Source organism: Vigna umbellata, chromosome 7, assembly GCF_029865625.1.
Source record: "Vigna umbellata cultivar VRB3 chromosome 7, Vumbellata_1.0, whole genome shotgun sequence".
In the NCBI taxonomy this organism is placed as follows: Eukaryota; Viridiplantae; Streptophyta; class Magnoliopsida; order Fabales; family Fabaceae; genus Vigna; species Vigna umbellata.
The window spans coordinates 32,244,272-32,271,207 of record NC_142171.1 but is presented as its reverse complement, the minus strand read 5'-3'; the positions used below and the strand labels follow the sequence as shown (position 1 = coordinate 32,271,207).

Genomic DNA, 26,936 nt, shown 5'->3' with positions numbered 1-26,936 from the left:
AATGATTTGATTATATATATGCCTTTTCTATCAATTGCTAGTATTCTTGTTTCCGATCTTAAAGCTTGCATGTAATAGGGACGTTCATGACTTGATTTTGGGGTTTCATGGATTATGGGGACGTAAGATGGAACCCAGAACTGAAATAGGAGTCCTTATGGTTCATTGATTCTAGGGATGGAAGATGACTCACATGTTGTCTTAAGATCCTAGTTCTTAATGCGGGTTTGCTTGTTAGATTGTCCAAGGGATTGGAGTTTTATAAGGAAAACCTAGGCTCTTTCACCTAAGGGATTAGGACTAGAGTGTTTTAGTGGATTGACTTTAGTAAATTGATAGAGAGGAGATGAAATTGGCTATACACAAGAGTGCATTGGTGAAAACTAGCCTTAACAATGTCATTTCATACCATTTCTAGTCTTTTCCATTTCCAAATACCTTCAATACCAAAGTCCAACCTTGTAATTACTTGTGAATTTATCTTTTTGCACATATTCTTAAATGTTGAGTTGTTCTTGAGTCTAGATGAGTTGTTAATCGTACAATTCTCTAGTATTACGAGTCTCTTGGGAAAACAATACTTGGACTTACCATTTTATATTACTTGAAGCGATTCGGTACACTTGCCGAAAACGCCCAACAGCAACTTCATTGCTTCTGCATGAAGTTCTTGAAATGCATCCAACAACTTCATTCCTCTTGTTTTGATTAAATCTTTCCTCAGTTTTTTGCTTCTACTTTAAGGTTATACATTCCGGTTTAATGTGGCCTTCTTTACCACACTCATACTAGATAAGAGTAGCATCTTTGCCTTTTCTTTTTCTTGGATGAGAGAGTTCTTTCTGGCCCTTTTCACTTCATTTGTTCCTTCATGAGTAATTTCAAGGAAATCCCACATTTCTTTTGCACTCTTGCATGTAGATACCCTGAAAAACTCGTCAATAGTCAATGTAGATGAAATAATATTTCTAGCCTTAACATCATAATGTGCTCTTTTACTTTCATCCTGGTTCCACTTAGAAATTTTTTTTAAAACAATCTTACCATCAACAACATTTGTAGGTTCATAAGGACTGTCTATCACGGCATCCCAAATATTATCCACAGATTCTAAGAAAATTTTCATTCTAATTTTCTAAAAAGAGTAGTTTTCTCCTACAAATAGAGGGGGTCTGTTTGTGAAAGCACCTTCACCAAAGGTTTGAGCAATTTTCATATTAGTTTTTGAGCAATTTTCAGAAAATCAGCTCTACTGCCAATTGTAGAAATGTCTAGACCTTATTTCCTAACCAAGAGGGTGGGTGAATTGGTTTTTATTAAAAAATATGTTCTTTTGAAAACATTTGAAAATATTTTGCACTTGCTTGAAACACAAGGAAATAAAGATTGAAATGCAATAAAAGAAGTTAAGGAATATAAAGACAAACACCAATATTTTTATACTTGTTCAGCCTCAATGCCTACATCTAGTCACTTTTCATCAACCTGAGATTGATAGCTTCTTCACTATAAATATTGGGTTATACAGCAAGAGTTACAGGGACCAACTTTCAATATAATCTCCTCTCTAACTCACAATCTAATATAGAAGAATACAATAGAGAAAGAACAATCTTCTTTCTACAGAACACCCTTTGACACATCTCTCAAAGATCTAGAACCTCATGTCCTCTTCCTGGCCACCGACAACAGGGAATCCTCTCAATCCTCAGATTGCAAAATCAACAAACTAATCAGTTACAGAACACCTCAGAGTACGGATGATGATCAGCTAATGATAACCACACACAAAATCCTTCAAGAATCCTTAAGATATTCCAAACTAGCGTCTTGATTCTTGGAGTATGAGCACACATGCAAAATCTTTCTCAACTCAGTTTTATCAAACATTAAAGATCAAATGTTCAAAAGTTCTCAGTGCAGAGCGTTATGTGTTAGTATATAGTTTTGCTCAAGTCTGACTCATATTAAATGATCACAAAACTAATGTAATCGGTTAAGATATTATCACTCCTACACTAGAATTACATTAGAACGGATTTAATAGATTACGCAAATAATATAATTGATTGCACAAATATCATAAGTCAAAAGTTTTCAATATGATCGTTATGTTAGTTAAGACTTATCATGAAAACAATTTTCAGTGTGCACAAAGTCTAACCGATTAAGAAAGTCGTGTAATCAATTAAGTATAACACTTAAGCAATTTTGAAAACATTTTCATTTGAAAACTCATCAGATCACTCAACAATTAGGTGGTAGCAAAGACACGAGTTTTAATCGATTGTATATATATAATGTAATCGGTTAAAATTTGCAGTTTTCTATAGTTAAAGCATTTTTTGATATCTGATGAATCTAGTTGATTACATAAACACTGTAATCGATTACTTCATACAAATATGTATTGTGGAAACAGTTTTAACATATAGACCCTTGAATATGAATACCACAGATAAAGAGTAATGTATAACCACAATAAATATGCATCAGTAGTAGTTCAAGCACAACCAAGCAAATAAACACAGATAAACATTTCAGTTGTTGTGCAAGAAACTATTACAACTTTTCTGTTGTTGTCATCATTAAAAACACACAAGGGTTTGGGTTTAACTTTCACATCGCTCCCCCTATCAATATTGGTATTACTATAATGGTTATAGTAGTAGTTAGCATAGCTGTTAATGAGTGGATAGACCAAAGGTCTATGTGTGAGATGTTAGTGATTACATCAAGGATTAGAGATCAAGGATCAAGGATGGATTTTTGAGTATTGGGGATCGAGGATCGAGTAATTCATTATGATTGAATTGTTTATGTTAGAGGATTAGGAATCATATTGTTATTACTTCTATGCATGGGGTGTTTGATTATGGTTGATATATCAGTGCGTATCTTGTTGTGTGTTTGATAATGGTTGATATATATAATTAGAATGTATGCATCTTGTTGTGTGTTTGATTATAGTTTATATAATCAGTAGGTATGTATCTTGTTGTTATGATTGTTTTATCAGTAGCTTATCCCATACATTTTTGTGTGTGTGCATATGAATGCGATGATTGTATAATGTGAGCAGATCATGTTGTCGATGGTTCTTAATCATAATAGATTCGAGAGACGGGGGAAAAACTTGAGATTTTATTTATAGTTATTACTTTTGAACTTTAAGAGAATGTAATTGAAGTCATTTTATTTCCTTCGTTATTTTCATTGGACACATGTTTTGGAATTATTGCATGTTTAAATGTTGAGATTTTTAAAAATACGTTTTGAAATTTTCCGATTTTTGTGAACGTGTGACATCCTAGAATTTAGGGTGTTACTTTTAGTATCACAATTAGGTTTTCGGGAAAAAAATTTGGGATTTTTGGGGAGTGAGCTCGTCTAGCTTTTGTTCTATGATTGTAATGCATGTGTTGGTGTATGATTGTGTGGATTACATGCATAAGTGTATGATTGTGTGGATTCCATTCGTATATGTATGAATGTGTGTATTGTTCTTGCATCTCTTGTGAAGGAGTCCAATTTTTCTATTTGTATAGGGTTAGTAATTTATATGTAAATTGTTGCAGAATTAATTTAGTTTTATTGTGGATCTTTGTAGCTTGTTTTTTTTGCATGATGAGAATATATGTAGAACACATTGAGTAGTTGTTGTGACGTTCTTTTGATCTGTTCAGAGATTTTTTTTTATTATGAAAATTTATATGTTTGTGGTATATGCAATTCTAAGAAAGTATTTGAAGTTCTGCCTAGTGTATGTTTCCTTGTGAGTGCAATTTTTAGGGACAAAAATTCTTTTGAGGAGGGGTGAATGTAAGATTCGGGAAAATAAGGGTCTTAGAAATAAGGTACTGTTGTTGAAACTTTGATTTTTTTTATGGACAATTAATGTTTTTAAGTGTACATTTTTGTTAGAACATAATGGTTATGTTATTTATTTTATTTTATTTATATTTTTTCCTAGGGGCAAAAGGATCTTTTACCATTTATTAATTAGATGCAAAAATTAAAATAGGGGGTATAGAAAGGAAAAAAAATACAAATTAAATAATGTGGAAAATTAATAAAAAGACAGTATGTAAATCTTTTAGAAGATTTAATTGTTGTTATTTTAACAATTAGTTAAATAAAAATAGGAGATATAATCTTGGTGGGTTTAAAGATTAAAAGATATATTATTATTAAAGAAAACCATTATTAAATATTGTTAGATGATTTAAAAGATATTTGGAGATATGGCTAATTAAAAGATATCTTAAGATATTATTTGATGTAATTAGATATTATTATTAGATAATAATAATAATAATAATAATAATAATATATTATTGATAGACTTATTATAATTAGAATAAAATATATTATTACAAGTAAGAAATATTAGAGATAGAAGAGTTATTTATAAATAATAACATATAGAGAGAGGCGTATTTTTTGGTGTGTCTAGGAACCCTAATGTTGACATTGTTAATAGGGGGAACACTGATTTAGCTAAACCTACAATCTCAAAGCTTCTGGTTTTTTATGATGACAACATTATTAATAACAACATGTGTTGTTATGTGTTGTTTATATGTTACATGTTCATAGCTTTCATGTTTATGATTATTGTTTGTGTTGATTTTGTCATTGCTCCAATTCACTGAGTTTTACATGAGATCTTATCTACGAATGCATGACATAAATTTTAGAAAAGGAAAACCACATGCACTTTTGTTGAACTTATAATATGTGGAAAAATAATAGTTTTAAGTCGACTTCATTATGAAGTAAGTCGATTAAAACTCGTGGCTTTCCAAAATCTTTTTCAAAGTGTGCTGTGAGAATTTTTGAAGAGAAAGTTTTTCAAAACTTTGTTTAACTGTGTTGTATAGTCGATTACATGCAACCTGCATTCGACAAAGTCTGCTACAGTTTTGAAATTATGTTAATGCTTGAATTAAATGTTACAACAACTATATTTTTAAATATTTTGACCAAGCATTTATTGTGATTCGACTGCATTAATTGTACATTCAATTAACTGCATTGATTGCTGCTAACTGCTTTAACTGAATTGTGGTATTCGACTACATTAGTAGCTAAGTCGACTTGAAAGCGTCAGAATTGTGAAAAACTATAAATAGACGCGAATTTATATTCTGTAAGGGACATTTTGAATTCTAACATTTTCATATTCATTACAAATTAGTGTTTCTTACATAACATGGAAAAACTCCAAGAATCAAAGAAGAAGACCGTGGTGATCATTTCTTGTTATTTCTTGAAGAGCAAGATTGTTGTGCTTTGAAATAGCTGATCAAATCTGCACAAAGAGGTGTTTACTGAAGTATCAGAGTTGACAATCTACTAAAGATTGGGTTGATTCCGTGTTGTGATTACAGGAAGAAGAGCGTGTTGCGTTCTTGACTTTGAGGGGTTTGTCAAAGGGTTGAAGACGGCAGGAGAGGGGACATCTTGCTGCTGGTCTTTGTGTGTTGTATGCCTATATTTTGATTAGAGGGTTAGAGAGGTGTTTTATATTTTTGACGTGGAGGTCGCTATAAAAGCCCTGTTTTAAAAACCTTGACCGTTATAGTGCATTTTCTTCCTGTGCTGGAAGGACACTGGATACAGGCTTGGTCGAACTAGTATAAAAACTCAGTGTTTGATTTTTCTATCCCTACTCTGTTACATTCAGTCGACTTTATTTTTCACGCATTCGACTATATTCCACTGCACTACAAAGGTTTTTTCCTTGCGTTTCAAGAAAGCTTTTAAAGGCATCCACTTTGCGAAAAAGATTTAAAGAAAACATTGTTTTTGTATTTCACGAATTCACCCCCCCTTTTGGTGTTGAAAACAAAGTCATTCTATTTTCAACAATTGGCACCAGAGCTGGTTTTCATAAGATATTTGAAAAACAAGTCGATTACTTTTTTTAAATTCGACTATTTGTGGAAAATGGCTTTTAGTTCTCAAACCTTTGGTGAAGGTGCATCAACAAATAGACTACCACTATTTGCTGTTGAAAACTATGGTTTTTGGAAAATTTGGATGCAAATCTTTCTTGAGTCCATGGATAAAGGTGTTTGGGATGCAACATTGAACGGTTCATTTAAGCCAACTCATGTTGTTAATGGAAAAATTGTTTTGAAATTTTTTTGAGTGGTCTCAGGATGAAAACCGTAGAGCACAATGTGATGTCAAAGCACGTAATGTAATTGCTTCTACACTAACTATGGATGAATTTTTCAAGATTTCATAGTGTAAGACAGTAAAGGAAATGAGAGACATTTTGGAGGTCACGCATGAAGGCACGAAAGAAGTCAAACGAGCCCGAAAGAACACATTGATACAGGAGTATGAACTATTCAGGATGAAGGCTTGAGAGACTATATATGAAGTACAAAAAAGATTTACTCACATAGTCAACCACATAATGGCTATAGGAAAAGTGTTTGACAAAGAAGAGATCAATATCAAGATATTGAAAAGTCTGAATAGAAACTGGCAACCCAAGGTTACTGGAATTTCTGAATCAAGAGACTTAACCAACGTGAACATGGCCACATTGTTTGGAAAACTCAAAGAACATGAGTTGGAGCTTGGAAGGCTAAAGGTGGAAGAAGAAATTGAAGAGAAGAAATTGATTGCTCTAAAAGCCACAAGCAAGAAAGCTACAAAGATTCATGAACCTAAAACTGAATCAGATGTAGATATACCAGAAAAAGAAATGATGAATATGATGGTAAGAAAATTTAGCAGATTCATGAAAAATAAAAATTCTACAACTAACAATTCAGGTTTCTCAAGAGGAGGAAAGAAGAATTCAAGAAGCAACACTGTTCAATGCTATGAATGTGGAAAGGATGGTCATATCAAGCTTGTCTGTCCAAACTTTAAGAACAAGTAGAAAGAATTCTCCAAGTATCCTCAGGACAAGAACAAGAAGCAAAGGAAAGCTTATACTGCTTGGGAAAAAGTGATGAAGACTCTTCAAGTGATGATGACAATAGTGTTGAAGAGAAGTCAAATCTATGCTTCATGGCAGGCTCTGCACAATCAGACAATGATAATGATCGTGAATTCGAAAATGAACCAATAGAAGTCAAGTAGTACATGCTACTTGATGCATTTCAGGAAATTCATGCAGAGGCCATGTGACTTCAGTACAAAGTGAATCGATTATCATCTGAGATAAGAGATTATGAATACAAAATTGATAATCTTGTGTAGGATAATGAAAAGCTTGAAAAAGATCTTGAAGAAGCTCTGAAATCTACAAAGACAGTAAAGACCGAAGTACAAGTTGTCGAGAAAGAGTGTGATAATTGTCCTCTACATGTTGAGAAAATTGAGTACTTAACCAGCATATTGGCGAAATTCTCTCAAGGCAAAGAAAATCTTGATGTTGTGTTGAGATAATCTAGAAGAGCTATCCACAGACAAGGTATTGGTTATAAGGCTAAAAGTAATAGGATAAACTCAAAGAAATTTATTGATCTGAGTAAACCTACTACTAATGCATGCTTTTACTGCAATACACTTGGTCACATAATAAGAAACTGCTCTTTAGAAATGTTGGTGTTCCAAAGGGAAAATACAAATGCGTTCCCAAGGAACAACTTTCTACCTGACAAGCAAGGACCCAAATTCAAATGGGTACCAGCATCGAAAAATTTAAATTGTTTTGCAGGATAACAGAGGCTGCTGTAGCAGTGCACAACTCAAGAATGAGCTAACTTGATAATATCAAAGTTCTTGAGTATCTACAAGTGGTAACGATTATTATTTCACTACATCATGCATGATATTTGTTTGAATGATTGTTTGATGAATGTATGATTGTTGATTGATTGATTGACTAAGATTGTTTTCTGTGAAAATCAATTTTAAGACTTTTAATCGATTAGATTAAGTACATAGTCGATTACATGTTATTGTATATGTGTTTCTGTTTTGTGAAAACCTTTTGTCATACAGAAGTCAACTTTGAAATTAATGAAACCGATTAGATATCTCTGTTTTAGGGCTTTTTATGTTTGAAAATTTGAATGGGCCTAGTTGAGTATATCTTGGTTCGCACCTTTATATATGTATGCCTGTCTTGAGTCTGTTTCACACAAGCTACACAAAATCCTTGTCTTTGTTAAAGAATCTCTACATTCTATACAAAATTCTGCAAGATGGCCGCTTCATCTTCACGACTAGGGAAGCGCTCTGCATCTTCTAGAAGAGAAGCTGATCCTTTTGGGTGGTTCAATGATGACGATCAACGCACAGATTTCATATGCCAATGGGGGTACAAAGAAGTGATTAGACACAAGTGTTTAAGTATTTCATTTTTCCGCAGTGAAGGGTTCTTATTTCAAGAATGGTGGGAGAAACCTGGTCTGACAAAATTTGTTGAACTTCAAGGGGACTCTTATCCAAACCTTGTGAAGGTATTCTACTCTAATTTGAAAAAGAAGGCAAACTGTCTCACGTCTAGAGTAAAGTGTGTGAAGATAAGTATTGATTATTCCATCTGGAAGTATGTAGCGGGATTTCAACAAGAAGGACTAAATGCACATCAGGGGATACTAGGATTCTACAAAACTGATATCTACAATAACTTTCTTGAAAAATCCTGACATGGTAGGGAAATATGAATCCTTTGATATTAAGAATTTACGCAAAGAAGAATGATTATGCGCATGCATGATCACCTGGATCTACTTCCAAGGGGTGAGGATCGATCCATACTAAATGGTGAAGATGTGTACCTGCTTTATGCATTTCAAATTGGTACTCAAATGGATTGGTCTTTGGTGATAAGTGATTATATGTTAAAGTGTGCAAAACAAAAGGAGTATCATCTACCATATGGAGTGTTCATAAGTAAAATTTTGAGAATGCAGATTGTGGATATCACACATGAAAGAAAAATTTGCTGCAATAAGAAGAATGTTTTAGAAGAGTTGTTCTTAGACTCAGTGGGTTTCCAAAAAGGAAAGGAAGGTTGGATATTCAAAGATGAGTACATTCCTGGTACTGATGAAATGAATCCTATAAATATTGATTCATCAAGATATGAATTTCGGCCTCAAACAAGATTTGAAGAATTTGTGAATGAAAGACTCAAAAGACTTAACGAGAAAATGATGATGCTTCAAAGATCATTTACTGAGCTGCATCGGAAGATGGACTATGCACTGAGAATAAATGCTTATGGAGATACTTCTATTGATGATTCTTGTTGAGATTGTTGATAGGAAGAACACTGGTTTAGTTGAACCTACAATCTTAGAGCTTATGGTTTTTGATGATGACAACATAATTAATAACACATGTGATGTTATATGTGTTACATGTTCAATTGCTTCATGTTATATGTTTTAATCAATGTGTAAATTTGTTTAAAGCATTGAGAACATGATTGTGTTGATACATTGCATTTCACTGTGATATATAATTGATTTTATTGGTGAATGCATGTATGATGTTTTATTGAAAGAAAACCACAAGTACTTATGTTGAACTTTTAATTGTGTGACAAAACAACAGTTTTAAGTCGACTTCATTATGGGGTGAGTCGATTAAAACTCGTGGCTTTGCACAAACCATTTTCAAAGTGTGCTGTGAGATTTTCAAAGAGCAAAATTTTCAAAAACTTTGTTTAACTATGTTACATAGTCGATTATATGCAACTTGCATTCGACTAAGTCTGTTACAGTTTTGAAATTATGTTAATGCTTGTGTTAAATGTTACAACGACTATATTTTTAAATATGTTGACCAAGAATTTATTATGATTCGACTACATTAATTGTACATTCAATTGACTGCATTGATTGCAGCTAAATGCTTTGACTGTCACATTCGACTGCATTAGTAGCTTAGTCGATTAAAATGCGTCAGAATTGTGTTTATCTATAAATTAACGCGAATTTGATTTATGTAAGAACTTTTTTGATTCTAACAGTTTTGTGATATTTTGCAAAAAGTGCATTCTTACAGAGAAAGGGAAAGAGCTCCAAGAAACAAGAAGTGACCGTGGTTATCATCTACTTGTGGATTCTTGAAGAGCAAGTTAACTACACTAATAAAGGCTGATCAAATTTGCACATTGGGTTTTATTCAAAGATTAGAGGCTACAATCTTGTAAATATTGGATTGAGGTTTCCCTGTTGTGATTACAGGAATAAGAGCGTGCTGTGTTCTTGACTTTGACGGTGCCTCAAAGGGTTGGACTACAGGACAGGGGATTCTTGCTACTAGTCTATTTTGTATATGCCTATATTTTGATTAGAGGGTCAGAGAGGTGTTTTATACTTTTGACGTGAGGTCGCTATAAAAACCTTATTGTAAAAACCTTGATCATTATAGTGCATTGGCTTCCTGTGGTTGGAAGGACACTGGATGTAGGCTTGGCCGAACCAATATAAAAGCTCACCGTTTGATCTTTCTATCCCTGCACTTTTTATTCAGTCGACTGCTTACTTACTTAATCGATTATATTTTCGCTGCATAAACAAATCTTTTTCCTTGCGTTTCAAGAAAGCTTTTAAAGGCATCCACTTTGCAAAAAAGATTTAGAGAAAATATTGTTTTTACATTTCACCAATTCATCCCCCTTTTGGTGTGAGAAATTAAGCCATTCCATTTTCAACAATTCTGAAAGTGGAAAGAACAATGCTGAAGAAAAGATTGTAGAGTCATCTGAAACAGAATAGGGGTCTTGTGTTTACAGTCTAGTGTCATGTGTCGTGTTTGTTTGGTTTTAGTTTGTTTGTCTAGATGTTTTGAATGTTTCTTTTGTAGTAGGCTTTATATGCCATATTTCTTTTGGTTATTCTGATTGTAATCATGGTTTATGTCAATGAAATCAGAATTATTTCTATATTGAGTACCTGATTATGTTTGAATTAAAGTCGACTATGTTGTGTATGAAGTTGAATATGTTACTATTTATCATTGCATTCATACATTTACACACACAAATTATACTTGTATTAATTCTTGCATTATAATGATTCTAAAATGCTTGACATGGAAAAGATCTTGAAAGGTTTTTACAGGAACATTGCTTCTGGATGAACTATTGGAGATAGAATTCAAATGGAAAGCAATGAAGTCGATTGCAACAGTGGATCAATCAATTACTGTTTAACAGGGGTTATAAATTCCATGATTTGGAATTTGGCTATTCGGTTTATTGATCACATATTATTAATTGGTTCTTTTTCAATATATCTATGTTCTATAATTGATTGAAATTACTTGAGATAATATTGAGATTTTTTATTGATATTGTATCTATGCTTCATTGATGTGTTTACATAATTTTTGTCTTGATACAATACTGTCACTTGTTTATACATGCTCTGAAATGTTCTATGAATACTGCATTGTGCATTTGGGTTTTGATTATAAAACATGCATAATGGCAGGGGGAGCATTGCATAAGATCTTAGATAATTTCATATGTCTACACTTTAGGGGGAGATTATATCTTTATCATGTGATTATCTGTGACAGGGGGAGCATCTTGTTTGATTAATATGATTTACTGATGCATCTCTCAATAACTGTTTGTTAGCATATCATTATCATAAGGCATAAATTTTTGCTAATGCACAAAGGGGGAGATTGCTAGGAGAATACTCTGATATTCATTTTGAGATCTGATATACATTTTGTTTGCTCTGATATACACTGATATGTTTTTTGCTCTGAATAAAAAATGAGAATATTTCATTTGCTTTGATCATTTGTTGATCATTTGTTTTGATACATTTTGTACAACGTGGTTGTTTATTAATCATGGTTGTGCATCATAAAAAAAGGGAGAGATTGATGAGATTGTTGATAGGGGAGCACTGGTTTAGCTAAACCTCAATCTCAGAGCTTCAGGTTTTTGATGATGACAACATTATTCATAACAACATGTGTTGTTATGTGTTGTTTATATGTTACTTGTTCACAGCTTTCATGTTTATGATTATTTGAGAACATGTTTGTGTTGATTCAGTCATTGTTGCAATTCACTGAGTTTTACACGAGATCTTATCTGTGAATGCATGACATAAATTTTTAAAAGAAAAACCACATGCACTTTTGTTGAACTTATAATATGTGGCAAAACAACAGTTTTAAGTCGACTTCATTATGAAGTAAGTCGATTAAAACTCGTGGCTTTGCACAAACTTTTTCAAAGTGTGCTGTGAGAATTTTTGAAGAGAAGGTTTTTCAAAACTTTGTTTAAATATGTTGTATAGTCGATTACATGCAACCTGCATTGGACTAAGTCTGTTACAATTTTGAAATTCTGTTAATGCTTGAATTAAATGTTACAACGACTATAGTTTTAAATTTGTTGACCAAGCATTTATTGGGAGAAAAGAACCTCACATCAGCAACTTTGTTTTGAAGAATAACATAAAACTTGCGCTGGTGTTTTCATCATTGTGAAGTTGTTCACCATTAAATCAATAGGTTCCAGACGTACGGTTCTTCATTCTTACCATTCGGATCGTCAATCAGAGTTCTAGTTTGGGAGAAAATATCCTCGCATCAATAGCTCTATTTTGGAGAAGTTGTAAAACATGATGAGAATTAGAGAATGAGTTTAGGGTTCTATTTAGGGTTAAGATTGACTTGTGCTTGAGATTGGAGCATGAGTGGAAGATGAAATGCATAAGAGTGTGTTTGGATAATGAGCATAAGGCATGGGAGGTTAGTCTATTTGTTGTACCTACTAAATCCTGGTTCTATCTGAGCATAAGTCTTCTCTTTGGCTTTGGTTGTTAAAAATAGAGTGGTGACTCCCTTTGGCATTGGTTGTTGAAAATGGAGGGATATTCCTTTGGCATTGGTTATTGAAAAGGGAATGACTCTCTTTGGCATTGGTTTTTAAAAAGAGAGTGACGTTCTCTTTGGAAAATAGTTGTAGAAAACAGAACGATATTCGAGTGGTGAATCTTCTTTGTGAGGGGGATAAATGTTCTGCCTTGTGTGATAGGAGAACAAGTTTGAAGCCAAAAGAAGGATGCCTCAAGTGTATATGTATGGGGAATCTACAAATTGGACTATAGGAGCAGCTATAGTCGATGAGGTAAGGTATAGGAGTGTGACTAAGTCTTGTAATGATAGAGTTAATGGTTTGGTGATGCTCATGGTGTATTTCAGGATTGGGATAATCATGATGGTTGTGTATATATGATGATGATCATGGTATTTGACACACTCTAAGTTATGTATGTTGATAGTGGTGTTACCATAATGGTTATAGTAGTAGTTAGCATAGGTGCTAATGAGATGATAGACCAAAGTTCTATGTGTGAGATGTTAGTGATGACATCAAGGATTAGAAATCAAGGATCAATGATGGAAGTTTGAGGATCGGGGATCGAGGATCGAGTAATTCATTATGATTGAATTGTTTATGTTAGAGGATTAGGAATCATATTAATTGTTATTACTACTATGTATGGGATGTTTGATTATGCTTGATATAATCAGAAGGTATGTATCTTGCTGTGTGTTTGATTATGGTTATATAATCAAAAGGTATGTATCTTATTGTGTGTTTGATTATACTTGATATAATTGGTATGTATGTATCTTTTTATTATGATTGTTTTATCGGTAGCTTACCCCATACATTTTTGTGTGTGTGCATGTGAATGCAATGATCGTATAATGTGTGATGTTATACGTGAGCATATTACTTTTGAACTTTGAGACAATGTAAGTGAAGTCATTTTATTTCCTTTGTTATTTTCATTGAACAAATGTTTTGGAACTATTCTGTTTTATGCACGTTTAAATATTTAGATTTTTGAAGATATGTTTTCGCGAAATGATAAAGTTTTGAAATTTACGAGATTTTGTAAACCCGTGAATTCTTAAATTTGAGGTGTTACATTAATCGTGTTTTATTGTAAACTAAATTAAGTTTGATTGTTATTTAAATGTGATGGTTGAGTTTGCATGGTATAACCGCTTGGTCATTGGGTGGACTCGTTGACATTTGACTATGTGGACCGTTTGACCGTAGGTTAAACGAATGATCATATAATAGAGATGTCAATTTATTATTAAACTAATCCTTAAACAATAAATGTAAAACTTTAAATTTAATAATAAATTATAAATGTAAAAAATATAAATTAAGAGCGTGTTTTATTTACTTAGATGTATATTAAGAATCATATTGTCATTAAGCAAAATAATCATATGCCAATCTACGTATCAGATTAGTTAATTAATAATGACATATGAAGCATTTTAGATAATAAATTAGAATAAAGGTATTTAGATAATTTGAAAGAAAAACTTTAACTAATTTTCCTTCAAGCAAAAAACATACGTTATTATTTTCTAATTGTTTTTGTTCAATACCGCAAAACATCATTACACAGTCATTATTTATTCTCAGGGCTACAGATTAGCCACGAAAGAGGCAAATAAATCACCTTATTTAAATGGTCAATGTGCTCGGCCACGTGTCGCGTCATTTATTTTAAAAAGATTAACACCTAATCAAGTTTGATGCTAACCATTTTTGTTTTAATTAAACATAATTATGGTTTAACAATTTTCTTTATATAAGAGTGAATGATGAAAGCTAAACAAGACTTCACTGACTAACCACAGTTTTCTATACCATTACCTTCACGCATTTCTGTTTTTGAGTGTTGAGGTTTGTTATTTGAACATATCTCACACTCAACAAAAATGGAGTCCTTTCATAGCTCAAAGCCTCACGTGGTATGCGTACCGTACCCAGCGCAGGGCCATGTAAATCCCCTCATGAAATTCGCGAAACTCCTTCATTGCAAGGGTTTCCACGTAACCTTTGTGAACACTGAGTTCAACCACAATCGTTTTGTGAGATCCCATGGAGCAGAGTTTGTTAAGGGCCTCCCAGATTTCGTATTTGAGACCATACCTGATGGATTGCCTCCTTCTGATAAGGATGCAACTCAGGACATTCCATTGCTCTGTGATTCAACCAGAAAAAACTGTTATGGCCCTTTCAAAGAGTTGGTGTTGAAGCTTAACTCTTCTGGTGATGTGCCTTCAATCAGTTGCATAGTTGCTGATGGGGTTATGGGCTTTGCTGCAACGGTTGCAAAGGATCTGGGCATACCAGAAGTTCAACTTTGGACAGCCTCAGCATGCGGTTTTGTGGGATATTTGCAATATGATGATCTGGTTGACAGAGGCATCGTTCCATTCAAAGGTACGTTTTTTGTTTTTATGCTCTGTTCCCGCCCCTATTTTCTCTAAAGTATTAATTAGTATTATCAATTCCTTTTAGATTCTGCAATTCAAAAATCTTCTAAACTGAGTTATCTAAATGTCTTTTGGATTAAGGAACCCTGGATAATAACTTCATATTTAATGAAGTTACAAATCTAGAAGTTCATTATAACCTTTTTTTTATCTTATAATTTATACTTATAATTTTCTACTATCTTAGTTCAGATTTGGATTAAAGTAAAAATTAAAAATATTATATTTAAATTGTACAATTTAAAATATATATTTCAAACAATATAAGTAAAATTTTCTGATATCTTAGTTCAGATTTTGGATTGAAGATCACATCTCTCATTAAAAATACTTAATACATAATAACAAAATCAACATAAAATTCACTTGAAAAAACTAAAAGTTTTAGACATTCAACAGAATAATTTTTTAATAAGAATCAATTAGAAAAATTTTAATTCATAAAAAGTTTACAACTTAATTAAGTTGTTTCTTTATTTCTCATGTAAAGAAGTGTCAGAAATTATGAGATATGATAGGTCAAATTATAGAACAATCAAATGGGAGGAACTAAAATGAAAAAATATACAAATTTTGGACATTTGGACACTCAACAATTTCCTTTTAAGTTAAAAATATCTAAATGTAGAAAAGATTTAAAATTTAATTAAAACAAATAAAATTCATGTTTTAATCCTTTATTTTTTATTATCAAGCATTGTAAAGCTATTTCACATCTGAATTATATATTTATTATATTCTGTTTTTTTTTTCTGAACAATTATAAACAAAGCAATTGGTTGCCCAACACATATAGAAAGGGTGATATATACAAAATAAAGAAAAGATAAATGTCACCTTATCACATCTTTTCCTGCAAAAACCTACTGAAACAAACATATTTCCTTCTGACTATTTATCTTCAATCCCAAAACAATACAATAGATTGAATTTAACAAATAAACAAAATTGAATCCTAATTATAAAGTTTTGTTGATTTAATTTAACAAAAGTATGACTTGATAGATTTAAAAACTAAAAATTTATTGAATAATTAAATGAATACTCACTATGAATAATGGATTTCACTTTTTGATCAATCATAATCCATACGCACTTAATTACTCATATATTATATGTTGATTCGTTAGGAGAGACGTACGGAACTAGAAGTACAGATTGAAGTAGCTTTGTTGATTACCTTCTTTTCAAGATATTCAAAGAGCTCATAAGTTTAATTTAAATATCAATTTTTTGTATGTCTATTTTCTTAAAGATATTTTTATTTTATAACTTAAATTAATATTATAAGTTTAGGATAAAAAACAAATGCTAAATTTATTTTTTTAACAGCAACGAAAAGTTTACAAATATACAAAATATTTACATAATTATAATGAAAAAAAACAAAGAGTCAATGAAGTAAAGAAAGAATAAAAAACCTATCTAATTATATTATTATAAAATTTCTAATAATCTCCATGTTATTTCCGCCCGTGATCTACAATTAGAGAAAAATCCTAACTTCTTGAAGTCTAATTGTCGTTACATCATGCATTTCAATTAGGGCGGCATAAAAGCAAAACAAGAAAAGTATAATAAGAAAAATAGAATAAGAAAAATAGAATAAGAAAAGTATAATACGAAATATCTCATGCATCGCGCACACTATAAAACGACCTGTAGAGAAATAAAAACATTTTTTCTATAATTTGAATAGGCAGTGCATATTCTATAAGTTCGTATGTTCCTTTTCATTATTTTTACATATGTTAGGCATGAATGATTTTGAAATTTAATATTTTTTTAGTGGAGGTGTTGTATGATTGAAAGTTCAAAGTCCAATTCTTCCAGCTCTACAACTGTTTCTAACCATTATTTAACTCAAAGTATCTACCAAATAAATTGAAAAACAACATATATATTCAAATAAATAAATGAGTGTCGAGGCAATAAAAACAAACACAGAATCTTCCGGCTGTACACTTTTTTCCATAAAATATTTTAATCAAAATATCTACTACCGTGCATTATCAAATAAAATAAACTAAAAGATTAAATAAATAAATAAAAGTTAAGCAGTAATAAAATCTATTATAATATTATAAAGATTTTACTACATGTTTTATATGTCCTTATAATTTATACAGTATATTTAATCATTTTACATATTTAGAATTCAAGGTCACATATATTCAAAATAGTTAACAATGTTAGTACGTGATACATACAGTATAATTTCTTTTTGTGAAATATGCAGATGAAAATTTTGAGATTGATGGGAGCTTGAATCAAAGTTTAGATTGGATCTCTGGAATGAAAAATATTAGACTGAAGGACATTCCATCTTTTATTCGAGTCACAACTTTGGATGATATTATGTTTGATTTTTTGGGTTCTGAGGCAAAAAATTGCTGGAGATCTTCTTCAATCATCATAAACACATTCGAAGACTTAGATGGAGAAGCCCTGGATGCCCTTAGGGCAAAGAACCCAAACATATATACCATTGGTCCACTTGACTTGCTTGGTAGGCATTTTCCTGAGAAAGACAAGGGTTTCATGTCAGGTGGATCAAGCTTATGGAAGAATGACTCAAACTGCTTAACTTGGTTAGACCAATGGGAACCCAACTCAGTGGTATATGTTAATTATGGAAGTATTACAGTAATGACCAATCATCACTTGAAAGAATTTGCTTGGGGATTAGCAAATAGCAACCTACCTTTCTTATGGATCAAAAGAGCAGATGTAGTACTTGATGAATCTGCAGCTTTGCCACAAGAATTCTTTGATGAGATCAAGGATAGGGGATATATAACAAGTTGGTGCATGCAAGAGGAAGTGCTTTCTCATCCATCTGTTGGGGTTTTTCTAACCCATTCTGGATGGAATTCTACCCTTGAAAGCATTTCTGCTGGTGTGCCTATGATCTGTTGGCCTTTCTTTGCTGAGCAACAAACAAATTCTAGGTACGTGAGCGCAAATTGGGGAATAGGAATGGATGTTAATCCCGATGTGAAGAGAGAAGAGATAACCAAGCTTGTGACAGAAATGATGAAAGGAGAAAAAGGAATGCAAATGAGACGGAAATCCTTAGAATGGAAGAAGAAAGCGGTGAGAGCTACTGATGTTGGAGGATCATCTTACAACAACTTCTACAAATTAACGAAGGAAGTTTTTCACCATGCTATTTAAGTCCTCTTTTTATGATCAAGTGTAGTAGGATAACGGTCTTTTTCTTCAATTAAGACTATGTATGAACTTGTAATGTAGAAGATGGATAAGTGAACTAGTTAAATTTTATTTTATTGCAAGGTATGTGATGATATTAGTTTACTTAAACGATATTTTAATTGCAGACTGATAGAAGGCTAAAAGCAAGCCTATGCAGAAGAGGTGAAAATGAGGCAGAGAAAGAATAGAAATATTTGACAGAGAGAAAGTAATACGCTGTATTATTTACTGATATGAAACACTGATATATACACAGTATATGTAGTCTGAATAAAAGAAAGTAACTAACTAAACTAACAACTTGAATTATACATATATCCAATACACCTCCTTAATTCAAGTTGCTTAGTGCTAATACTCCTATACTTGTCCTGATATACTCAAATCTATCATGTTTGAGTGCTTTAGTGAATAGGTCAGCTAACTGTGATTCTGTTTTACAATACTTCATCTCAACTTTGTCTTTATTTATCATATCACGTAAGAAATGATATTTTACATCAATGTGTTTGCTATTCTTCTGTGGCTTACCGGATTCTTTGCTAAACTTATGGCAGACGTGTTGTCCATCTGCAGCACAAATGGTTTCTCGATCTACACCTTTAAATCCTTCAAAACCTCATTCAACCAAACACCCTGGCACACAGCATGACAACCAGCCACATATTCCGCTTCACAACTTGATAGAGCAACAATGGTTTACTTCTTATGTGCTTTCCCTTTCTACTTGATCTCCACCGAAATCGGAATCAGTGTATCCAACTAGTTTCAATTCATCCTTCTACATGCCATACGGAAACAAAATACCATAATTAGTTGTTCCTTTAACATACCTTAGAACACGTTTAGCCGCAATCAAATGACTTTTCTGTGGACTGCTCATGAATTGACTCAACAAGCCAACCCCATACATCAGCTCTGGTCAGCTATTACATAGGAATCGCAAAGAACCAATGAGCTGCTTATAAGTCGTTTCACCCACACTTTCTTCATCTACATCAAATCTCAGCTTCATATTGACCTCAAGTGGATTCCTAGTAACATTACATTTTGTCATCTTGAATCGCTCCAACAAATCCTTTATGTATTTCTTCTAGTGCATCACCAAGCCTGTAGCAGTGTGTGAGAACTCCATTCCCAGAAAATAGCTAAGTCTTCCAAGATCTGTCATTTCGAACTCATCCTTCATCATCTGTTTGAACTCTTCAATTACATCCAAACTCGAGCCGGTCACCAACAGATCATCAACGTAAAGACAAATAATCAACAGATCATTGCTATCGGTGTTCTTCACATATAAGTTGTGCTCTACAGTACACCTCTCGAACCCATTTCCACTGAAGAAAGCATCAATTCTTTTGTTCCAAGCCTTGGGAGCTTGTCTTAGTCCGTAAAGTGCCTTGTGTAGCTTGTACACTTGATGCTCCTTCTCCTTGTTGCTGAACCCAGGAGGCTGTTGGACATAATGTTCCTCCTCAAGAGGACCATGCAAAAATGCAAACTTAACATCAAGAGCAAACAATGGTCATTTATTAGCACAAGCAATAACAATTAGTAAACGTATAGTCTCTAACCTTGCAACAGGCGCATAAACCTCTTTGAAATCAACTCCTTGTTGCTGCAAGAAACCTCTTGCCACTAGTCTAGCTTTGTGCTTTGAAACAGTACCATCCCGATTCAGCTTGGTCTTGAACACCCACTTCACTCTAATGCATTGCTTATTAGGTGGCAAATTGACCAGCTTCCAAGTGTTATTCTTCTCGATTGATTTAATCTCCTTCATCATTGCTTCCCTCCAGAGTGGTTGTGATAAGGCATCATCGGCATTCAAAGGCTCACTTCCAGCCATCAATGCTAGGTGAATTATATCACCTTCTTCATCCACTCTAACATCTGAATACATTTCATATTCTGAAAAACGTGAAGGTCTTACCACTTGTCTTCTTGGCCTTGTTGAAGATTCTGCATTACTTTGGCTTCCAGTATTGCTATCAGCCATCTGCTCAACATCTTCTTCATCAACTCGCATCGGCTCTTTCATCACAGTTCTTGATTTCTTCATGTTGGTCTGATTGCATTCCCAATCCCAGCTTTCATCTTCTAGAATCAACACATCTCTGCTAATGGTCATCTTCTTCCTGATAGGGTCAAACAACTCATATGCTCCGGTAGGGTGGTATCCCACGAACACCATTGCCTCTCCCTTGTCATCAAGCTTTGTTCTCTTCTGCTCTGCAATATGACAGAAAGCCAAGGAACCGAAAACTTTAAAGTGCTTAACAAAAGGTTTCGTACCTGTCCAAATTACATGCGACACGATATCTGTCAATCTCTTTGTTGGACACCTTGATAACACTCTAGATTTACATATTTTTCTTTGTTAAAAATTAATTCTTAGATTTCTTTAGTTTTTAATTTCCTAGAATTAGGCTAGTTTTATGTTTTTATCTTAATTCTTTAGTTTTGTAGAATTTTAGTTAAAAATAGGTTTTTAGGTGTAATTTTTAGTTTTTTTTTTATAATTAGAAAATCTTATTTTGTTTTCTTAGAAAATCTTTGATAAAAATATTTCTTTGTTAAATTTCCTTTTCTTTTCTTTAATTTTGGATATTTTTTTCTCTTTACTGCAGATACAATTTAATTGAAGCTGTGCTGCTAGATTGGCACTAGGTTGGCGCTGATGACACTGCTGGGCCCTACTACAGGTTGAAGAATTGGGCCACTGTTGCTGGATTGGTAAGGAAAGTGCACAACATTGCTGCTGGAATGCACTGATACACTGCGCTGGAATTGGGCTTGCAGAGTTAGTGCAACGATGCCGTTTTGGAGGCTGGCAGCTGCAATTCCCTTGGGGGTTCTTTGCTGGAGCACTTCATTTGGAGAAAGGAAAAGCAAAACCCAAAGCTAGGGCAGAGCGAGAGCTGAAGAGAGGGGCACATCACTTACCTGAGGCTCGTGCCACTCCACCGAAGTTGCACACGTGTTGAAGAAGATGATCAGTGAGGAAGAAGCTGACCGTAGCTGCCTGTTATAGAGGATCGAATGGCTGGAAACGCAAGCTCGAAGCAAATGAACAGTGGCCGCTGGATCAAGAGCAGGAAGCGTCGTCGAGAAGGTTCCCTCTTTCATTTTTCCTTTGCTTTTTCTTTCATTCTTTTCAGACCCTATATAAAAGGGCTTTCACCATGTAAATATAAGTGAGAGAACACTTTTTCATATACTTTTGAGATACATTTTCAGACGCTCTGTAGATTAGGGTTTTTACGCTTTTCTTATAGTAGAGATATTGTTCTTGCTTCTGGATTTCGCCGAGACAAGTGGGTGAGTGATAGCCGCACGAATCTTGGTGACTTCCGGTATAGTTGTAATCTTCTTTTCATATTAATAAAAGTTCTTTTTTCTATTCTCGTTTGTGTTGATTTTGTTCTGTGATTTTGATTTCTGCCATTGTTATGTTCTGAGAAAATGAATTGGATTCTGTATCTCTGCATTCTATAATTCCTTTTGGAATTAAATGACTCTATATTGAGCAATTTTTACCGAGAAGTCTTCTCGAGTTAGAGTTGAATCCAATGCATAAAGAGTCATTTGGTTTTGTGTTTCTATTATGTTTCTTTCTATTTTCCAGTATGTGTGATTTCAATTTCAGTGTTGTATTCACGTTCTTGTGAAAGTGTGCATGGATTGAATAATTGAGTGAGAATTTCCATTTTAAGTTCTGAAATATGAACTCAAAAGACCCCAAGGAGGGCTTACATTTCTCGGAATGTCTTTCTAAAGAGGAATTGAGACTCTTTCATTCAATTTAATGTCCACTCTTTCGGTTTTGATACATGTATCTACCACTTCTTTTCTGCATTCTTAGTTTCTTTTTCAGTTTTAATTTTAGTTTCCTTGCTTTGTTAATTGTTAGCATTCATAGATTAGTTTTAGTTGCATTCACTTCTTATTTTGTTCTGTTATACATAGATTCTATAGTTTAGCTTAAGTTTCAGATTTTATTTCTTTATTTTGTTATTTTCTTTAAACAGATTTCAATTGCTTTATTCATTTCTTTTTAAATTTCATTGTTTCATTTAATTTTGTTCCCCACCTTGCATTAGTTAATTAGGTGTTAAATAAAGACAAGATTTAATTCTACACTTTAAACTTAATTCTAGCCGAGTCTTTGGATTGATTCCCTGGTTGTCCTATACTACATTAGTGGGGACTAGGGTTTGTTGACTTTTAGTGCGACCTAAAAGCCTTTCAACAAATGGCGCCGTTGCCGGGGACTCGACGAATTAAGTCTTAGAGTGTTAGGTTAGTCTTGTTTAGGTTTGTTTTCTTGATTTTATTTTTGTTTTGTGTTGATATATGTTCCTTTTTAGTTTAGGATCTGTTGTTCTGTTTTCTTTTTTATTAGGATCTGTTCTGCAGAGTAGAAATTGTGAATATAGCTTGTATAGATTTTCTTTTCTTTCAGTTCTTTTGTTGAATTCTGTGATAGAGGCTTTATTGGTCTGATTGGTTTTATTCTGGTGAGCAATTGGTAAGCATGGATCACTCCTCTGCATATGATAATTTCTCATTTCCTTATAATGCTCAACCACCGAGATTTGACATGTTTTATGAGCCTATTCCTGAGGTTTTTATGTAGCCAGCCAATCAAGCTTTCCAGCAGCAACCACCATATTGTTTTCAACCATATCATGAGCAACCACCCTTGCATGTGCAGCAGCAGCTGCCACACGTATACTGGGACAAATATGATGAACCAGAGCAGGAGAATTTCCTGTCAGAACAGCCATGGCAGCCATCTTGGAACCATTATGATGCACCAGTGCAAGAGGAATTCCAATCAGTGCCTGCACAATTCTGTTATCAGTGGCAGCAGGGGATTCCAGTATCTGAAATTCAAGGGATGACCACTCAAGTGGCTCAATTAGTAGCTGATGTCAACAAGCTGACAGAGAGAGTTGAGGAAAAAAGGGCAACAACCAATGAAGCACCACTGATGGTAGCTGTTGTCCCAGAGTTTCAAGAGATTAAGTGTCCAACCACCTCTGTAATTGTATACGCTAATCCTTCTTTCACTGATTCACATTCTGTTTTAAATTTTGTTAATGATAATTCCAATTCTCTGATGAGTAGTGATTGTATGAATGCATCTGTTGATTCTGAATCTGTATGTGAACTTTATGTTGGTGATGAGAGTACTGAACCTCATTCTGAAATTGATTGTATTGTTGATTTGAACTCTGATTTGAAAATTGAACCTACTGAACTTGAAGTACAAATTAATTTCAGAAAGTCTAAAGAGTATTCGAAAAAAATGAGGGAAGCAGCCAACCATGTTTTGGTGCTACAGTACTATGAAATGGATTTTGATGCTGATGTATGTGATCCTAAAATTGATTTGACTGTGTTTGATCAAATGCTTGATGTGCCTGTAGAGGTTGTTGATTTTAGTCCTTGCTTTGATCATTCTAATATCACAAATTCAGCATTTAACATTGATAGAGTTCATATACCTGCATCTAGTGTTTTTTATGATTGCACAGATTTAAATGCACTTCTTGATGATGAATCAGATGCTCATGATGATAGATATGTAGTTTTTGATGATGTGAAAGTTGATATGACTGATTTTGAAAATGCCTGTACTGATTTAGGATTAGAACTTGAACTTGAGTTTGCTGGGTTCTTAAACTCTTTAGAACTGAGTAATGAAAAACTCACTGGTTGTACATGCCTTGGAGGTGGTTGTGAAATTTGTGAAGAAATCATATCTGCCATATGTTCTGCTTCTAACTATTTTGCAGGTGCCAAGGAAGAGATCATTATGTTCAAGCTGGATGGAAATGACCTTGATGAGGTAGCTAGTGATCAGAGAACACAGGTTTATTCTGAACTTAGCATTCCCATAGAGTTCTCTAAGGTTCAATCTGAATTTAATGCTTTGGATCTGTTTAAAGTTGAACCCATAGAACCTGCTCTAGATTATGTTCCTGTTATGCCTGCACACACTCATATTTTAGATTCAGCCTTTTCCATTGAAAATATTGACATGCCTTATGCTGTTTTAGAGTTATGCACTGGTTTTGACATTATTCCAGTTGATGATAGCTTCACAGTAGGTGTTCATTTAGCTGCTGATTTGATAGATGCTAGTGAGGTCATTTTTGAGGAGCCAGTACAGGTTGATTTTAAATTTGAGCTTCCTCTCTGTTTGGGTGAGTTGTAGAATAGCTTTGATGAACTGTTGCATGCTAAACCTATAAAACCTCTAGCTGATATTTGTGCTACTAGGTCTGGTCATTATGTGATGCTAGATAAAAATTTTCTTGTGAACCAGATTGAAACAAATGACATTAGGTGTTGTGATGTAGATACATATATTCTTAATGACCTGCTAGATGATTCTGCATTTACTTTGGACAGTTCTGCAAAGTTTGATGACTCACCTATGCATTTTGACTTTGATTTGGATGTAGCAGCTTATACAATTATTGCAGATACTGATATTAAGGCAGCTGCACACATTGAAGGTAAAAAGGAAGTCCTAGTTGATGCAGAAGAGGATGCCAATACTGCTCAAGGATGGAACACACAGAATCAATATCTGAGGACTGAGGATTCTGCTGTTATTGCTGACATACTTAATGCAGAATTGAAAGAAGCTACTGATTTGAAAGAGGACAAAAGCACTGAAACATTTTTCTGGATGAAGGGGGCATAGCTAATTCTGGTGAGACACCTACAAGCTTCAAGTCAGTCTTGTGCACCAATCAACTGCCAATTTTTGAGAGAGAGCTGATGATGCTGCAGCAGGGAGCTAGGAAAGAGCTAATGCACATCTTGGCTGACAATGGAGAAAATCCAATAAGCTCTTTCTTTTCCCTTCTTTTAAATAGTAGTTATAGGTTTTTTATAGTAGTTTACATAGCTTTAAGTAGCATAATAAATAGTATGATAGATAATATGTTGTTTTTCATAAAAATAAAAAGAATTAACTTTGATTTGTGGCCAATCTGAATAAGTTCTTTTCCTCTTTAGTTTTATAGTTTTACTTTTAAGTCTTGTTTCTATTCTTGTTCAGTTGTTCTTTTTGTGTTTTTCAGTTTCTATTCTTGTACATATTTGTTGCTGTTTGATCTGAGTATGTTTTTGTTGATTAGAAAACCTTACTCACTCACACATTGAGGGCAATGTGCCTCTTAAGTGTGGGGGTGAGGGGTTGTAGTTAAAATTTTTGCTTTTACTTTGATAGATGTGTTTAGTATCTGTTTTAGTAATAAAATAGGGGTATTTTTTTTCTCTGAACTGTTTTTCTCTTAGTTTAGGTCTGGTTTGGTTTATAAATCCCTAGAGTAGTTTACTATTCTTGCTTTAGTCTATAAATACTTACTCTTATTACTGATATGTTTTAGTTTAGTTGTTAGTTTTGTTGATAATAGTTTTTAGGTCTTTTAAAGTTCATTCATTTTCTGGTTTATGTTGTTTTAGCTTAGGTTCTTTTGCTGTTTTTGAATATGTTTTAGAACTTTAGGTCCCTTTTCTTTGCTTATTTCTATTATTTTCTCTTCCTTATGTTAGTTACTTGTTCTGTTTTAAGCTCTTGATTAGTTTCATGCTTTGTTTTAAGTTTTCAATTAGGATTTTGTTCATAATTAGGGTCTATTTTCTTTCTGTTACTGTGTTAAAATTTTTCTGAATCTGTTTAGTATTTTTTCTTTTACAATTCTTTGGTTAATATGTCCTATTTAGATTTCTATTAGGAATATTATAGCATTTTTACTTTTTGATTTTTTTTTAGGTAGTTTCTAGGATTGCTTAGGTTAAATTTCTTTCAACTGTTTCTTTAAATAGAATTTAGTAGAGGTTTTTCTTATTCTTCTGATTTTTGCTTTTCTATTTTAGACTCTTTACAATAGGTCCTGATCTGGTTTTTAGAATTTTCTAGGTTTTCTTCAATTCATTTTCATTTTATTAGGATCTTCTTAGGTTCTCTTTTACTGTTTTCCTTCATAGAGTCTTGGTTTAGGAATTGTTTTAGCTGTTTTAGTTTAGTTTAGGTTCTCTTAGTTACACATAAGCTAGTTCTACTTTGTATAGATTCTCTGTTTTAGGATTACCTTCTGTTCTCTTTAGTTGTTTCCTTTTTAAACTTGTAAATAGGATCTGTTTAGATTAATATCATTCTGTTTTAGGTATCTTTTGTTTCTTTGATTTAGAGTCTTTTCTTTCTTCTTTTGTTGTTTTACTTTGTAGAGCTTTAGTTTAGATTCTTTTTGGTTACATTCTGTTCTGTCTTAGTTTGTCTAGGTTGTTAATAGCTTTAGGTAATTTTGTTTAGGTATTTCTAGTTTTTTTTTCACATTTTACTTAACTTTTTGCTGATTTACTTAACTTCTTAGCTTTATTTCTTTAAGATAGATTGCCAATAGTGTCTTTAGCTCTAGATT

General features: G+C 33.2%; 3 protein-coding genes across 3 annotated transcripts; 2 read left to right on the top strand and 1 right to left on the bottom strand.

Annotated features, from left to right (window-relative positions):
- Nucleotides 1-14,603: 14,603 nt before the first annotated feature.
- On the top strand, nt 14,604-18,563 carry LOC148195752 (linamarin synthase 1-like). The gene is made up of 2 exons (XM_088095528.1): nt 14,604-15,220; nt 17,513-18,563. The coding sequence occupies exons 1-2, from the start codon at nt 14,713-14,715 to the stop codon at nt 18,448-18,450; spliced, it is 1,446 nt and encodes a 481-aa protein (XP_087951654.1). The 5' UTR covers nt 14,604-14,712; the 3' UTR covers nt 18,451-18,563.
- A 177-nt stretch (nt 18,564-18,740) lies between these two features.
- LOC148195751 (uncharacterized) lies at nt 18,741-20,942 on the bottom strand. The gene is made up of 2 exons (XM_088095530.1): nt 20,065-20,942; nt 18,741-19,966 (listed from the first exon to the last, which is right to left on the bottom strand). Exons 1-2 carry the CDS (start codon nt 20,681-20,683, stop codon nt 19,839-19,841), a joined length of 747 nt encoding a protein of 248 aa, XP_087951656.1. The 5' UTR covers nt 20,684-20,942; the 3' UTR covers nt 18,741-19,838.
- Nucleotides 20,943-23,985: 3,043 nt separating this feature from the next.
- LOC148195750 (uncharacterized) lies at nt 23,986-25,210 on the top strand. The gene is made up of 2 exons (XM_088095278.1): nt 23,986-24,670; nt 24,716-25,210. Exons 1-2 carry the CDS (start codon nt 24,110-24,112, stop codon nt 25,208-25,210), a joined length of 1,056 nt encoding a protein of 351 aa, XP_087951404.1. The 5' UTR covers nt 23,986-24,109.
- The last annotated feature ends 1,726 nt before the right edge of the window (nt 25,211-26,936 follow it).